Consider the following 16,765-nt stretch of genomic DNA (forward strand, 5'->3'; position numbering starts at 1 on the left):
AGATAGCCGGTAGATCCGCTACTACCGCCGGATATTGTCAGTTCAGTTAGTCAGTTCAGTCACGCCAACCTGAGCGCAAGTCAAGCTTGAGTCCCTAAGTGTTTTTTGAAGGCGGAAAACAGCCTCCGGCCCCGCGCTGGCCGGCGCTCACCCCCTCTGCGGCCATCACGTTCTGGAGCCGACCCCGCTGCCGCGGCACGGGGGCCGGCCAGCGGCCCCCGCTGGCCGGCCCCCGTGCCGCGGCGCAGTGCGTCGCGACCGTCTCAGTTGGCGTCGGTCGTCGACAGCGAGCGGCCGTCGGCGGGATGGCGGCGGCGGCGGCGGCGGCGACCCCCGGCCCGCGCCACTGAGCGGGTCCCCCATGGGGCGCCACTCGGTGGTGCCGGCCGCCGCCGGCGACGACGGCCGAGAGACATGGGGCAAGAAGGTCGACTTCCTGCTCTCGGTCATCGGGTTCGCCGTCGACCTGGCCAACGTGTGGCGCTTCCCGTACCTCTGCTACAAGAACGGAGGAGGTAGGTGCCGCCGACGACCGCGGAACGCGGCAGACCGTCTGGGCGGGGAGGGCGAGCGGTTCCGGGGTGCATGAGCGTCCAGGAGATGGACGCTCGTATGTCACAAGGATGGGGTAGTGATGGGATCAGGAGGTCGGTTTATCCGGGGGAAATGGAAACAGGACGTAAAGAACAGGGCGTACATAAAGGGAATGCCGCGGGGCTCAGTGGGTCGGACGGTCGCAGATGGGGTTCTATGGGTCGGAAGCCGAAGATGGGCTCAGTGGGTCGGACGGTCGCAGATAGGGTTCAGTGGGTCGGAGGTCGCACATGGGCTCAGCCGGTGGAACGGTCGTAGATGGGGCTCAGTGGGTCAGACGGTCACAGATGGAGCGTTAATGGTCGGGATGACCGGGCCGTCGTCACAGAGCAATACATGATCCGGCGGATCGGGTCGACGTGCCGTGGTGAAATGGACGAAGGCGTGGGAGAGCAAAATCCGTTCCATGCTGAGGTCTTTAAGTTTTGTTATGCGACTTTCGACATGCGTCGTCATTCACGTCTTTCAAGATCAGGGCGTAGCCACAGCCCTAGCCGTATGCAGTCTGTGCCGCTGTTGACATACGTTGCTACACAAAGTGTTTCCTTACTCGCGTTTAGTCATGATCGTTTGAGATGTTCTGCATCAAATGTACGCTTTACTCTTTATCAAGTGTTATAGAATACGGCGTTGTCAAAGCGCTCTAATCTCAAGTAAAATCGTCAGTCTTTAGTGAATACCAATGGGATGCGGATGGCAGAACGGCGCACCAAGAATGGATATTAAAATTAGGCACATTTGCACAAACATTTGCACAAGTTAGGCACATTTGGATATGTCTGCCTGATGTAACCCGATAGGTGGACATGGTACAAAATTGCCCCCCTTCGTGAAAGGCATGTTTTCCTTGAACGCCTAGAGAGCATCCCAATAGCTGAATGAGTTGTTTGTGCATTAGAAAAGGGCATTTCAATAAGTTTTCACGCTGCCGGTTCGGCACCAGAGTCACATGTTTACCAGATGGTCTGATGTTGCGGGCGTATCGTTTCGTTCAGCCAGTTAGTCTTGTTTACTGCTCCGTGATCTTTTTGCCGGAGGAGAAACTTCACTTAAGTGGTAAACTTCCGAGCCGGCAAACATAGCTATCTGTTTTGTATGAACGTGCTTATGAAAATATGGAACTTAATAAATGTCCTCTGTCTGCTTTCCAAATGGTAAAAACAACGTATAAGCTTCCCTGCTTTACTTTAAAAGGAACGTTCCACTTCTGAAGATATTGAAGCAAGCATCATGTATGTTAAAATGGGGGCACTTATAACTGTTGGTATAATTTTAAGTGGAAAAGACTGCACTAGACAACACAGTGTCTCTATTTAGCAAATATGCCCCTCAATATGCCATTGTTTGACGGCATCATCGTGCCTTGCACAATGCTGATTGAGAGCCAATTTACGGCCGTTATATCTAAAAAAGTGCTCACAAGCATCCGATATGAACGACTCGACGATGCATTTTTGTCTGGCCCTAATAGCCGTATGACCAATGGAACGGCAGGATTTGAATGGCGATATTATGATGTCATGGATGCCTGGGTAACCTTGAAATAGTCTGTATGAAATATTATTCAGTGTATTCTTCGCGGAGGTGTAGCTCATAAACTAGAGGGGTGTAGGTCTTAAGAAGAGGAGGGCTATGCATTGCACCAAATGATCTTCAAGATAGCCATTTCAGTTCAAACCCCATACAAATGTCGAACACTCCGTTTAAAGGAGGTACTGCAGCCGGCCAAACTCCGGAGACAGGATTCGTTTTTGAGCGATGCGAGAAGATGAATTTCTTGTGACGCCTACGGGTGAGTCGGTCCGATAAATTGTTTGTCTCTTTTTTTGGTGACAATCAGCTCAGTGCAAATTTACCAGTGCATATCGCAGCTGTACGTTTACTTTTGATATTCTTTGACAAAAATTCTGCCATGAATAACATCTCTGCCTACGCGCACGGTCTCTTACGTTTCATGGGACTATGGGGACTCTTACAAATGGAAAAGCTTGTTTTACTTCAAGAATTACGTGATACCGAGGTAAATGAATGAATGAACAGTTTTCTTTGAAAAGCGTGGGAACGTAAGTTGTTCAGTGCAGCCGTGACGAGCATTTCATATCCAGAAGTATAGTAATGTCTGCCTTGCTCCTCGATGATGAACGCCTGCATCACTGCATTGTCACATGTCGAAAATCACGATTGGACGAGCGAGGAATTCCAACTGGGCATGCAAGTTAGCACAATAGGGATCAGGTGCAGTAGCTCAGCAGCTCAGCAGAATGCTCTTAGCACTCTGTTAGGATGAATAGAAATGTAGTGAATACTTGGTACGATGCTACTTATAATAATGCTTCGTTACAGTCTTACGCGCAATAACGTAAAATAAAAGGTGCAGGCAAGTTGGAATTCAACGCTTGTCCCTTTGTAGTACTGCATCGTCAACGGCTTATGATTAAAATATCAACATGCCTTTATTTTTCACGTGCTGTCCATTTATCAGCGATGGATAAGACCAATAGAACTGTACTGATGTGCGTGTCAACTTATTTGCGAATGGGTTCAGAACCAATGCTACTGAACTACAGAGAATATCCATCGTGCGGGAATTGTAGATGCATAGGTCGCAACATAATTTCACTAAATTGGCTTATATCGCGGAAACTAAGCGCCTCAGGAGGGCACTGAATATTGCATCAAAAATTAAAGATGTTTCTCACTCTACGCAGCTCGATCTCCATTGATTTTCCACTGCCACATTTTCATGGGCCCCTTGTTCTCATTATTGGCCCCCATGTTTGTCACGCGCTCCGGGGAGGTCTGTGTGCGTCACGGCTCTTCTTTCTGCTGGCGACCAGGCTATCCTCGACTCGGCTCTCCTTTGAAGAGGGCAGGGGGCAATGAGACTCTCAACTTGCGGGGAGAAGGACTGACTTGACTGACTTGTCTTACTGACTTGACTCTGACTGACTTGACTTGTCAGTTGAAGACAGGTCAGGTGAGCACGCTGAGTGGCAAGCACTTCCCACCGCCAGACGTCCGGCACCCCACAGACCTTCCGCTTCCAGTGAGGCATTGCGTTGCACCGCAGCAGAATGACACATCTCTCATGGAGTTTGGCACGTTTATCCTTGATCGGGCGCCGCATCTTCTCCAGTAACAGGATGTCAGGTCCCCTGTGTTGGTGTGGCCCTTCAGGACGGGTTGAGCAAGGATTACGCCATCGAGATCGAAGAACGTTATGTGCGTGCCATTCAGAGTTCCTGCGATGGACTTAGACTCCCTGGACGTGGCGATTCCGGCCCTCGCCATTCCGAACTCTGCTTCTCTGTTCAGGGCCGGTCACTGCGAATGGACCCAGGCTCCGTCACACGCGGTGGGCCCGAGGAGACCGTCATTTCCCTCCCCGTGTGCACGAGCCAGATGTTTGGATACAGCTGCGTCGCGACACTGGCTCTGTTTCTCTGTCAGGGGCAGAGTTGTGTTTGAATCGAGCAGAAGCATGAATCGACCCATGAGTCAATCATCTTAGGGCGAGTCTTGAGCTGAGTCGGCGCACTGAGGAAAATCCCCTTTTGGATCATGAGCTGAATCACATTCTTCGTAAATTTCGTTGGCTGAGTCGTTAGCCAATTATTATTAACAACATTGTGTCAGAGTGTCATATGGCTGAACTGAAAGTGGTTACATGAGGAGACACAGCATGCCCTAAATAACTTGAGATATCGTCTCAATGCATTCAATTGAGTACCCTGCATCATTAGTTATAAAGCTTTTTGCAATGTCAGCACAAAGTTTGTGACTGTAATTCCTAAGCAACGAGCACAACATCGTTGATTCTGAACTTAAGGTCTCCAAATTTTGGCCAGGAGCCAGAGGATATCACTTGGCACAGATATACTAGATCCCTGCATCTTATGCCACAATCAGTGAACGACTGTCGTCTACCTATAAAATCGAAGGGCTAGTCATGTTTTTCTTTGTCAGTTGTCACAACGAGCAATTAATCAATACATGACCACTCATTCACTACTACTTGAACTGCTGTAAGCATGCCATTGCTGAGGCTATATGAAATAAAGAGCAGTAGTGGCAAGGTCGTCTCGCATCTTATGCGTATGTCGCGGAGTGTGTCCTCCCGCATCAATGCCTATAACCACGTAACAGTCAACGAATTTTATCTCCAAATGTAGTTATTTTGGAATGCGGGAACAGTAGCGCACAGTACTCTTATCTCTTTGCAACGCGGAAACCTGTTCTGACTCACAACTCACCATAGGGCGATCTGATGAGATGAGTTTCAGGTATCCTGGTGGGAACGACGGTCGGCGGCCACGTAAGCCCATCTCTAGTTCAGTTGTCCAGTTCCTTGCTGATCGGGAGACGGAAGGTGGAGTGAAGTGAATTTTTGTTTGGCATATTTGTAAGAGATGTAATTATAATTCGTCATACTTATAACTAGAGTAAAGAAAGTTTAGAATATTTGTGTAACTTGTGGTACCCAACCACTGTTGCAAGAGCTGCAATCCAATGTTGCATTCCTGGCATGCCATCGCCGACGGTATGGCCAGTGCCGGATAGTGTATGACGCGGAAAATTGTAAATCCATAGGTTGTTATATAATTTTGCTGCATCGATCAATACCGCGAAAAGTAAGCGCTCGAGGAGGACGCTGATTATTGCACTAGAACTTAAAGACATTTCTCAATCTACTCAGCTACTCTCGATCTCCGCGTACTTCTGCCTCATTTCGCGAGCTCTTTGATCTCACCATTGGCTACCATATTTGCCACGCGCTCCAAAGTGGTCCTGTTTTTGCTCTGCATATTCACTTCTGCATAGCATGCTATGTAACCAATGGGTCTGGGTCGTAGGTGCCAGGTAGGATAGGCTGGGCTAGAGCTGAAGTTTGAGAGAGCTGGTTGGTGATAGGTCAAAGGAAAGGCATTGTTTGCTGCACTGCATTTGGCAGGCTCAAACTATGAATTTGGTTCTATGGTTTTTATATGTATGTTTCATGCCATGATGATGTACATATATGTATATACATATATATATATATATATATATATATATATATATAACACATTTTAGTTCGAGATCAACAATATAGTGTTTTCTTCCTGGAAGTATCCATTTATATATATATATATATATATATATATATATATATATATATATATATATATGTGTGTGTGTATGTATTTCAACCAGCCAGAGCTAAATTAGATGTTTGAATCTGAAAACTGAAATGAATGATGCAATGCAAGTAGTGAGCCTGAACTGAACATTCGGAACGGCTATGGGTTATGACCTGAAACGCACCCCGAAATTTGTGAGCCAGTCCTGAGCTGACCCAAAAACCAAATTGAGTCGGACATAAGTCTGGCCAGGAGGCGTGGCATCCACTCCACTGAAATTTCTGATGGTATGGTGAGCTGTTGTGTTCCCTATGTTCAGCTCGTTTTCCACTCGCCTTGCTGTCGTTCGCGTGTATCTGTTGCTAAGGTTTCTTCTTTCTTAGTCTTCTCGGGTGTGGTTGTGAAGATTGGACGTCCAGTACGGTGCTCGAAATATTTTCGTGTTGAAACACGCACCACTTCCGGACTGTTTCACATACCAAACACCCTAGTCCGAGGATCTGCGATAGCATTTTGAAAGATTCGGTGATGGACTTTCTGAGCAGCGCGTGAAACTTGATTGCCGCGCCCATGTCTTGCCTTGAGTAAAATGCTTTGCATCGCCAACATACACATAAGTGCGCCAGTTTTTGCGCTGTCTTGCAGATATGGCCAAATGTAGCAAGTGTTTTGTACGATCAGCGTAAAAGGATCTTTTTTGTAACATATTTGCTCGAAAATCAGAGCCGCAAAATTCCCGGCGAAACGAGTTTATGCAATCAGCTATCCTTTCCCGATGGTGAGGTGAATATGACAAGAATGTCACCCAGACTGAGACCTTGTTTTTTTAATGCATGTTTGATAATGGCACATGACAGTAATCACTAACGGCCGCTTGTATAGTGTGCCCAATTACGAAACAGCCGTGGGCCGTGATCCCTCTGCGTACATATCACCAATGGTGAATCAGCAATATACCCATTAGAATAAATTGTCACGCCTCTAGCACTGAATGGAACAAGTAAGGACAACAAACCAGGCACTGCTGCACCCTGTTGCACATAATTAACTTGAAAACTCACATGCTTCTGTACTTCTGCAAACCCATGGGGGCATGTTTCTTACAATCTGCGTGATGTTTGTATGACTAAAGCACAGTTACTTACCACAGCTTAGGGATACCTCTGTCTGTCCCGCACACTTGTAATAACGTTAGTTCACTTCAAAGGAACTGATGGCGGTTCACCGGCGGAATATTGCAATTGCACTAAATAACAGTAATCGTACATGCTAACTTTCGACACCAAATTATGGTCCCACAATGTGCGTTCGTTTCAAAGAATGTCAGGAGAGGATGTAATAGGCATGCAAAACAAGACTTGTCACTTTTGGAATCCACATATCACATCGGCTTTTTATGAAGGTAACTGAAATATAAATGCGCCTTTCTCCCAGTTCTCACGGTTTTCCTAGGATGAATTAGATTAACAGTACTGTCTGACCTAATAGTCATTACACTTGGTGCACGCTAATATCGTCCTTTTTACTATCATTCAGATTATAAATATGCTCTGGGGTTCTGATGGACTCTATTGGTAATTTGATGGAAAATTGGCAACAGATGGAACTCCAACCTTTATTGCCAGTTTTGCAACTGAATGCAGTCTCCATTTAGCGATGGATCAATCTGAGAGCAGCTCAGACGGGTTCCACGCAGTGCAGACGGGGTCGATGTCAATGGGAGATGGTGGTGGGTACCCTTTCTTCCCTTTCATGGTTAAAAGTTCTCGTATACATCATTTTACATGACCTCTGAACAGGGGCGCAACCAGTATTTCCTTAAAGGAGGGTCTCGGAGCTCGGTGAGTGTGCACCACGCGAGGGCCGTAGTTTAGCAAAATGAGTTGGATTGGGGGGCTGGGCGGTGGAAGTATGTCTGCCTGCCCGATAATACGCCAACAAATGGGGTTTTTCCCTGGATTTGGCGCACTTTCCTCAAAGTTGGGCTGGAGCCCAAACTGGGGTGGGTCTGGTGCCCAAGTTGGGGGGGGGGGGGGGGCTAGAGTCCAAGTTGGGAAGGAATGGCCCTAAGCTGCGAGTTGGAAGGGACTCCCAACTGGAAGGGAAGAAGACTCCCAACTGAATGGCGTCACCATTGCAGCATACCGATTTTTCATTCTCGGATTTTTATCGGACGCCGTCGATATTGTAAAAATGAAAAGTTGGGGCCAAAGAGCGAGGCTCATCCTTGGTTGAGCTCCCCCAATCCGGCATCAGGGTTTGAGGGACAAAGCAATACCTAACGATCAAATCTCGTCATTGAGTGACGCAAAGTAAAGACGAGGTACTGTGCTGCCAGAATGAAATACCCCTCCCCTCCACCCCCCCCCCCCCCCACACACACACCAATGGTTCGAGGTCGCATTGGAAACATCTTTAATTTAGCAAAATGGTGCATCGGGAAATTGGTATGCGTGGGGAGGAGGAGGCTGGACTTATAGTTTGGTTTCCTTATAGTTTGGTTCGTTTCTTGATTGCATCTGCTATTGCATTGGTTCAACTCAGATGATTGCAGATTGGCTACAAACCAGGGACAGCAGACTGGGAGAGTAGCTGGGGGAGGGCAGCTCTTCCAAATCCAGGAAGCTTTTAACATTAATTCAGATAGACTCGTGAATGGATGGTGGGATAGGCTGTTGCATTGGCTCTCGTGAGACGGGCTGCTGCGCTGCGTCTCATGGGATCGGCGACCACACTGGCTCCAGTGAGGCCAGGGACGAGCTGCCTGCGATGGCGCCGGTCCATGTACCGGCATCGGTAAGACCAGACGTTGCCCGGGATCTTCTGGCTCGTTCCAGGCTTGTGCTGAAGCTCCGCTATGGTCTTGATTTATGCTGCCAGAACACATGCGGACATAAATTAGATGAGAGCCGCGTACTGCGGTATGTGGCGAGCTATTCAATATGGCGCGCACGCATGTAGCATGGACAAGAATAACTCTCTCCACATGAGGGTGTTTAGATGTGTCCGACTTCAACTCAGATTCCCTCTGAATTGCTCATAATGATAAAAACAATATAAACGGCCTCGGCCCCGTGAGAGCTTTCACAAACGTGCGCCAATCAAATGACCTTTGCGATATAATAAACCCATTTAACTGCATATCAGGTCAAAACAAGTCAGGTCAGTGAGAATCATTGCGCCAGGGTTGAATATTAGCGATTGATAACAGCGTGTGTGAATTAATCGGTTAAAAAATCTGCACATGGTTGAGGCAAGGAAATAGTCGGCATAAAAGCAGACCCTGTGCTATTCGCTGCCCTGACGTGAGTTGGCATCGAATCGCCAAGGGAGATGTTATAATGGTTTGCATATTGGTTTAAATGTAAACCACAGAAATTACGTTGGTTGTTAAGTGCATTTGCGAGGAACACTATGCAAATTGATAAGACAGTAGTAATAGCCTTACTCCTCGAAGAAAAACCAGGTCAATCTATGCAGAGGCCACCAAAACCAGGCCTATCTCTCCACTCTCCTGGTTTTTCTGTAAGTAACAAAGCTATTACTGCTGTCTTTCCTAAACCAAAGCAGCACATGTATCTTGTTTCAAAGTCTTTTTGCAGACAATTAACAAAATGTCAGGTCAAATAAGGTCCGGTCAGGTCCAGCCATTGTATTTGGGGTAATCGAGTGGCGTCTAAAGTGCTGACGGGTATTTCTGACACCGTGACAATCTGAGTTCATAGGAAACAACAGCTCGCTTCTTAGAAAATCGAAAGGAAATATCACGGTGACCTTTAACCTGACGGAAATTACAGGCCTCTAGATAATTTCGTCCCAAAGCGTTTTTAATACACTCTATGAAATCTGAAACCCCAAGTGGCAGTGATCACTGGCCAATGACCAAAACATGTAAAAATTATCAGATAGTTTGATTATAGCAACTGATGAATCTTTACCCTGGCCTACGTTTGGTGCCCACCGAATGAACACGAAAAATGACGGCATCTGAAATACTGTGGAACACAAGTCGCTTTGCCCATCCCAGACCAATGACCTGCAGTCACCTTTGTTCCGTTCTTGTTACAAAGCACGCACAAAAGATGCACGAACAGGTACTGAAAGCTTCAACGACCTGCAGTCATTCGCTTTTGCGTAATCCTTGAAAAAACAACGCAAAGTGAACTCTGAAGGCCATTTAGCTTGGGCGCGGGTTAAAGCACTTGACCTGAGAGTTACCTTTTCAATAAGTAACGACATAAGACCACTACGAGATAATTAAGATCGTCAATGTTTACCACGTTAGCATACATATTATGTTCATGTTGTACTTACCTTACATACATAATGCAAACAGGTATTTCTGTCGCAATCTACAAGACTGACGTAAAGTTACGTGTTATGTTCACGTCCAATCCTAGTGTGACCATCCCGTGACCTAATTATATGAATAAGGACCTAGATGCCTTATTCAGGCCTCAAGTTGAGACCTACTTGTTCCTTTGCATCAGTGATCAGCTTCCGCTGCTGCCTGCCATCCCTACCGCGGGAGCTGCGAGCCTCCAGCCACGGGCAGGGCGGGTCGTCAGTTGTTGTGGAGCCTTTCTCTTGGGCTCGCCACCTGTTCATCCGACATGAATTGGTCGCCACACTGGCATGATTACGCTTGAGCTGAACTAATGTACCATGAGCAGAAGTATTGGGCACAATTGAAAAACAACAACAATGAGATCGGTTTAGAAAGTGGCAATTCTGCGACAGTAATTGTTGGCAGTGTTGATTGAACAGTTCTAATATATTCAAATATATCTCAGTCTCTACGAATCTCAACTTTAAAAACCAAATTTGAACCCACACACCATAGAATTCGGAGCCTAGCGTTCTACAAATCTTCCTCTCTAGTTGGCAGCATTTCTGGACACTAGCAAGAGTGTAAAATGTACGCATGCTCAAGCTTTTGGAAATGGTTTAGGGGTGGAATCAAAAACAAGGCTGTGACCAGACGGTATGCACTCAATAACAAAAGGCTTATCGGTGTTATTTTAGGTCGGTGACCTCTTTTAGGGTTAATGAAGTCTAATAACATGTCTAGTGGTGTCTCTGTGATCAAAACATCGGAATGAGCGTCAAAAACCACTTACCAAAGCAATTTCTACAACACAAAAGAGCAGCTTGGTCTTGACCTCGGTTTGACCGTCATCGGTGTTATTCCATCGACCTTGGATCGATGGAATACGTTGTAACCCTAACTTTAAATGTCTAGTTGCCTAATGTCTAGTTCGGGACCATCATGACGTTCATGACGACTCCTCGAGGGCTTGTCACCCCTGCTCACTTCCGAGGCACGACTAACACGTCTACTATACTCTTAGAAACCCCATTCCTACCCTTCCTCTAAAGGCTCGATCCATTCTGCATTTATTTCGCCCACTTACATTGCGGTATTACTCACATTCGCACTGCTCACGAAAATGCATGCCATTCCAGGCACATGCCTCCATAAACAATCCTACGGAGATGACGTCGACTGCGCTAGGGATCCTATCATGTTGGACGCACAGGTTATCCAAAAGGACGGCTAGAAAGGTAATCCAGTTGTAAGACTCTGTCTCAACCAGCTTAGAAACTGAGGCAAGAATTCCTGAACGGCAAGACTACTGGGGCCCTCTATAGGGATGGGATTAATAACTTTTTCGGACGAGCACTAAAGCCCTCACAGAAGCTCATGAGAAATTGTAATTAACAAAGATTGTGCAGGGTAAGACAGTACTAATAGCCCAATTCCCATTAGAACAACCAGGAGGATGGAGAGGTAGATGCATGAATGCTTCAGCTGCACACTTTTAGTAAAACCAACATCAGTAATAAATTTAAAACCGCCTGCCGATCCTACTCGGTTTTTCAGGTTTTTTTCTGAATCGGTGAGCCACAGTTTTGGACGGCCCCGACATTCGGGGGATTAAACAACGAGCAGCTGCCAGCCATTCCTTCGGTAGAATGTATATCCAACTGATAATTAAAATATGCGAAACACAAGTAATCTTTGGTGATAATACTTTAGACCAATTTGAAGCAAAACCCATGGCCGGTGGCGTAGTGGTTAATGCGTCAGCGTTAAGCACTACTCGTCTGGGAAACAGGAGGTATGGGGTTCGATTCCCCGCGGTGCCCGCCTTTCCTGCTAGGGTGAGAGGCATGCGACGCCATATAGCTTCAGCAGGTGAGTACGCCGTAAAGGCCCAATGACACACAGGCCCTGGCTGCCAGCCCACAAAAACAAACTTTCTTAGCTAGATACATCGATGATTATGCTGAAGCATGGACGCATGGACAGCGTGCCCTTGAAAATTTTGTAAAGTTCATGAACAACCGGCATCCCAATTTAGCCGTTACAATGGACCATATGAGGGACGGAAAGGCGGCCCCTTATTTGGATACACTGGTGACGCTACAATGCAGAAATAACTGCACAACTTTTAGAAACGGAGCTCTTTGAAGTCAACCAACTCTGGTACATCTCCACACTGCGTATCTGCGCATCCAAGTTCCACTTAGCACAATGTGACCCGTAATGTGGTCCATAGGGCTCCAAGCGATTCATCAAATAGTGTAAAAGAAAGATCATAAACAAAATAAGGACTTTGCTATTGCGCAATGGATATTCGCCACGACTTTGTGATGTGGAAGTGGAAAGTCCACGACACGACAAGTGGAAAGTAAGTGAATTCATTATTATAAGCGGTCTGCGACCAGATGTTAACGTGCCGGGTTCATCATGGCCGATTATGCTACTGCGATTAGTGCCGTGATGTGTGATGTGTGCTGGCTTAAAATCGTTGACATGTATGAGTAATGCCTAACGTGTGGTACACAATACCTGTTTAAGTGAAATCGTTTGCATGCATAAGTGATGTGTGATGCGTGATGCCTGTTTACTTGAAGCCGTTTGTTCACGCACATGTGCGCGGATTTGTTCGCGTATTTTAGTTATTAGTCGTAATTGCCAACCATTATACTGCATCGTAGTAAAGGCTGGTGGTTGCTCCCTGTTTGCTCCCATGAATGTTGGTGACCTGTAAAAACTGTGGCTCGCCATTTAAAAAAAGAAAGAAAAACAAACTGGGATCGGCATGTAATTTTGAAATTTCTCTTGATATCCGTTTCGATTAAGGTATGTAGCCGAAATATCAATACATCTGTCTCTCCATTCTCCTGACAATTCTACGAGGCATATGGCTGCAAGCGCTGACTTATCTGCATGCTAATGCTCTCCGTAAATACACGCAACAGCTGACATAATAGAGTGTGAGATTGTACTTTACAATTGTAAGACGCTTCAGGTGGCGTGGGACGAATGGACGGGAAAAGACGAGAGCGTGTGACAGTTTTAAAGACGGCGGTCTAAAGTATCGCAAATGCCTTTAACGAAGAGTAATTACAGTGAAGTGCGGTCACGTCTGTGTCGTTCTCACGGCCCTGCCACTCTCCGTGTAAGCCACAATATGTCTGTATTTGAAACTGGCTTCGGAAAAGTGACAAAGACCACTCTCCGGTGGATTGCTGGCGAATCTATGGGTCGCACAGACGGTGCTGGGATGGATAAGTGATTTTTGGACAGCGCATTCACCTGTACTGTGCAACTGACCTTGATCTGTTCTGGCTGCCGAGATCTGACATCAGCCCCTGACAACGCCCTAAAAGAAATGGATGGTCTGCGTCGAGCGCCGTGACCGGCTGTGCGCGAAGACCCCCCCCCCCCCGCGCGCTTTGGTCAACATGGTTGCCCTCTTCCTCCAGCGCTGTGTGGTGTTGGTTTGTGTTGCTGCAAGGTCCCGCCGTCGATATCCGGGCTCGGTTTCCATCAGTTTTATGACCTTTTTCGCAAGACATAAATTTTATATTTCCCATGTTAATCGAATGGTGCCGGCAGTATTCTGTTCCAATCGCAATGTTGCAGGAAGATCGCCTTGATCAAACAGCCCGCAAGTAAACTCTTCCAGGCTCATGCTGCTCAATGTTTAAAGAACTGCGTTGTCTGTTCCTGAGAGCTGCATGACGTTGCGATCAACAGCCGTAAAGACCTCAGCTTTTCGAAAAGGGAGTGGACACCGTCAGAATAGGCTCAGATGCCCAGCACTATTCAGACACTGGTGACCTCATTAGACAATGTCGGACCCATGCCACACGCTGAAATGGGCCGACAAGTGTCTGAAAAGGGCCGAAATGTATGGCGTGGTCTAACAATGTATAGAAGGGGCCGTCAGTGTCTGAAAGGGGCCGACCGTGGCTGGCACGGGCCGTCAGTCTGTGGTGGGCGGGGCCAATGACGCCTCCACCACGCACCGCGCCGGCACCAGGCACCGCATTTAGCTGCTGACGGCTGGACGGTCCGGGGCCGGCGCTGATCCGCGCCGATAGCGGCCCGCTGTTGACAGCCGGAGACAGCGGCGCCGGCGCCCTTCCGCCGCCGGCATGCGCGCCGCGTCTGGCGCGCGTCCCTCGCCTCACCACGGCCCATCACAAGCCGGCGCGCGCCCGCCTCCAAGAGTCGGACCGGCCCGGGAAAAACAGCCGCCCGCCGCCGACAACAGCCCGGTGTAAGGGCTGTTCACGGCATAAAGGCTCGTCTGTCGCTCACGAAATCCCGGGGCATGGCGGGCTGAAAAGGGATAATACCCCCTTGATGAGCAGATGAAACTTAGTGGCCTTTGAGCAGCTCCCTTGGTTGGCCTGGACACAATGTTTTCGGGTGGTCATTCACATGTGACATGTCATGCCATCGGATGCTTACGGGATCACATCACGAAGGGATTCGGGAGCATCCGCAAACTTGGTGCCTGCCACTTTTGCACTATCGGTTCATTTGTAGACGATTTACAATATATATTTGCTGGCACCTAATACTCTATGTCACGCCTAATTCGTCATGATTGCGTACATTCTGACAACACTGGTAGGTTTATTCATAAAAATGCGGGACGAATGAGACACAAAGTGCGGTAAGTGCCTAAAGTTTGTTTTCTTACAAAATAGATAAACACTGAATGCTACGACCCTGATCACTAGATCACTAGATCACTACAGACCGTTGGGTCGAGACGTCATTGATGGTGGCATTGAATTTATTGTTTTGAATTGACATGGTTGGAAACCAGAGGAGGACCATGAACAATATTACTTTCTGCTAGTCGATCTGAACGACCTTACTGCTAGCATAAGCACATCAGCACAGCTCGCAGAACCTCCCTGCGGGTGTTCTCCAGAGGGTACAAAGGCAGAAGAAGCTGCATCATTCACGCTGGGGCATTCCACTCCCCACTCTATTACATTTATATTTACTTCTGCAGCTCGCCACCGGTGCATTTAGTAACGACATCTTCCTCGCTTCACGGACGAGCAACGCTAGCAGTCCCTGGCGATTCCCGTTGTTAGCTGTTTTTTATGGCATTAAGGGCTTTGTTGTAACATCTAGTTCTTGCTGTGTAGTGCATACACTGTGTCTCATCAGCTTAGAGTAAGCAATTATTTCATAAGGCACCGTCATATTGATAACTTGACGCATGCGTTAGTTCATGTTTTAAATTGGTGCAAGTATCAGCACGCTGTGGCCCCATGCTTGGCTGTGCAAGAGCTTAACGGACCGTGCGGAGCATTATGACACGTTAAAATTTCGCCACCAAATCCTGCTCCTGACCTGGGTTGCGCGATGGTTAGGGTCAGGGCTTTCGGACGGTAGGGTTCAGGGATTTCGGAAAGTAGGGTCAGGGCTCACATGACAGGCAGAGCTCATCGTGAGCTCTGATCACAGAAATCCACCCATTCAATAGGTTTGATGATTACAAAGGTACAGCCTTTTAAAGCTCACGTTTCCAATGAAACAACCAGTAGAATCACTGTGTAACTTCGCACAATCGCGATCAGTTGTGATGTCCAAGACCAAAGGTTATTTTTAAGAACAACACAAAAAAATTCCCCAGGCTATTGCAACTTATTCACTGCGGCGGTGAGTGGATTACTTAAACGGGCCTTCCCCGGAATTTGCTTCTTATGCGCTGGCGTGTTCCGGTTAGTAGTAAGTAGTAGGTGCTCGTTATAATTTGGGTCTTTGATGGATTCCCTACATCCCGTTGCATGCGAACCACTTGCGCAGTTATTCAGGAGCTTCCTTCTTGAAGGGAGTGTCCCACATTTGTATAGGATTTCGAACTGAAATACCTATCTTGAAGATCATTCTGCGCAGTTCACAGCTCTGCCCTTCTTAAAGCTTAAACTCCTCCAGTTTCTGAGCTCAACGCCTGCGAAGATGTACGGACTATTTCAAGGTAACTATTTCAAGGTCACCCAGGCATCTCTATGAAGCCATAATAACTTCATTTAAATTCTGGCATTCCATTAGCCATGCGGGGATCAGGGCTAAGCAAAATCTAGTTGGTGAGTCGTTCAGATCTGGAGTTCGCGAGCACTATTTCCAGATAACTCGGCCGTCAATTGTCTTTCCACCAATGTTGAGCAAGGAACGATGATGTGATCAAACAATGACGCATTGGGGAGCACATTTACTTAACGGGGAGATCGTGTTATCTAAACCAGTCTGTTCTACTTAAAAATATACCAATAATTACGAGTGAGCATGTTTCATAATATCTGATGCTTGCTTCAATATCTATCAATATTGTGAGTAACATTCCATTTGACTTTCGAAAGTTCGCCATTATTCCGTGGGTCACTTGCTACTAATACTTGACTGTCATCCGCGCGCTTCATAAGTTGTACGGCACCAGCGTGACGATGACGTTCATTTTGGAATGCGCTGTGCAAGATCCATGGATCCATAGAGGAATCCCGGTATACATTGTATTCGGGGCGATCCCCGCTGGTCAGGTTTTAGCCTTTGATGTATTGTGAATGCCGCTGAGAGTAATCGAATAGGCATGGTCGTATGACGTGGAGTTTCTGTGCTCCCAGCAGCAAGTGGTGACAGCCAGCCAAATGTCTTTTACATATAAACTACATAGAGACATCTGAGCTGCATGACCAACATCCAAGGCAGAAATACGCCATGGATAATAACA

At 47.2% G+C, this 16,765-nt stretch overlaps 1 protein-coding gene across 2 annotated transcripts in view; it reads left to right on the forward strand.

Moving 5' to 3' along the window:
- Positions 1-333: 333 nt before the first annotated feature.
- DAT (Sodium-dependent dopamine transporter) overlaps positions 334-16,765 on the forward strand; it is a 45,689-nt gene continuing 29,257 nt past the window's right edge. For both annotated transcript variants that reach the window (XM_037237146.1, XM_037237147.1), the window contains exon 1: positions 334-515. In XM_037237146.1, the coding sequence (XP_037093041.1) occupies positions 362-515 (154 nt within the window). In that variant the 5' untranslated portion in view covers positions 334-361. The remainder of the gene's footprint in view (positions 516-16,765) is intronic.

The sequence above is a fragment of the Pollicipes pollicipes genome, unplaced genomic scaffold (assembly GCF_011947565.3).
Source record: "Pollicipes pollicipes isolate AB1234 unplaced genomic scaffold, Ppol_2.1 Scaffold_7261;HRSCAF=8764_pilon_pilon_pilon, whole genome shotgun sequence".
NCBI lineage: Eukaryota > Metazoa > Arthropoda > Thecostraca > Pollicipedomorpha > Pollicipedidae > Pollicipes > Pollicipes pollicipes.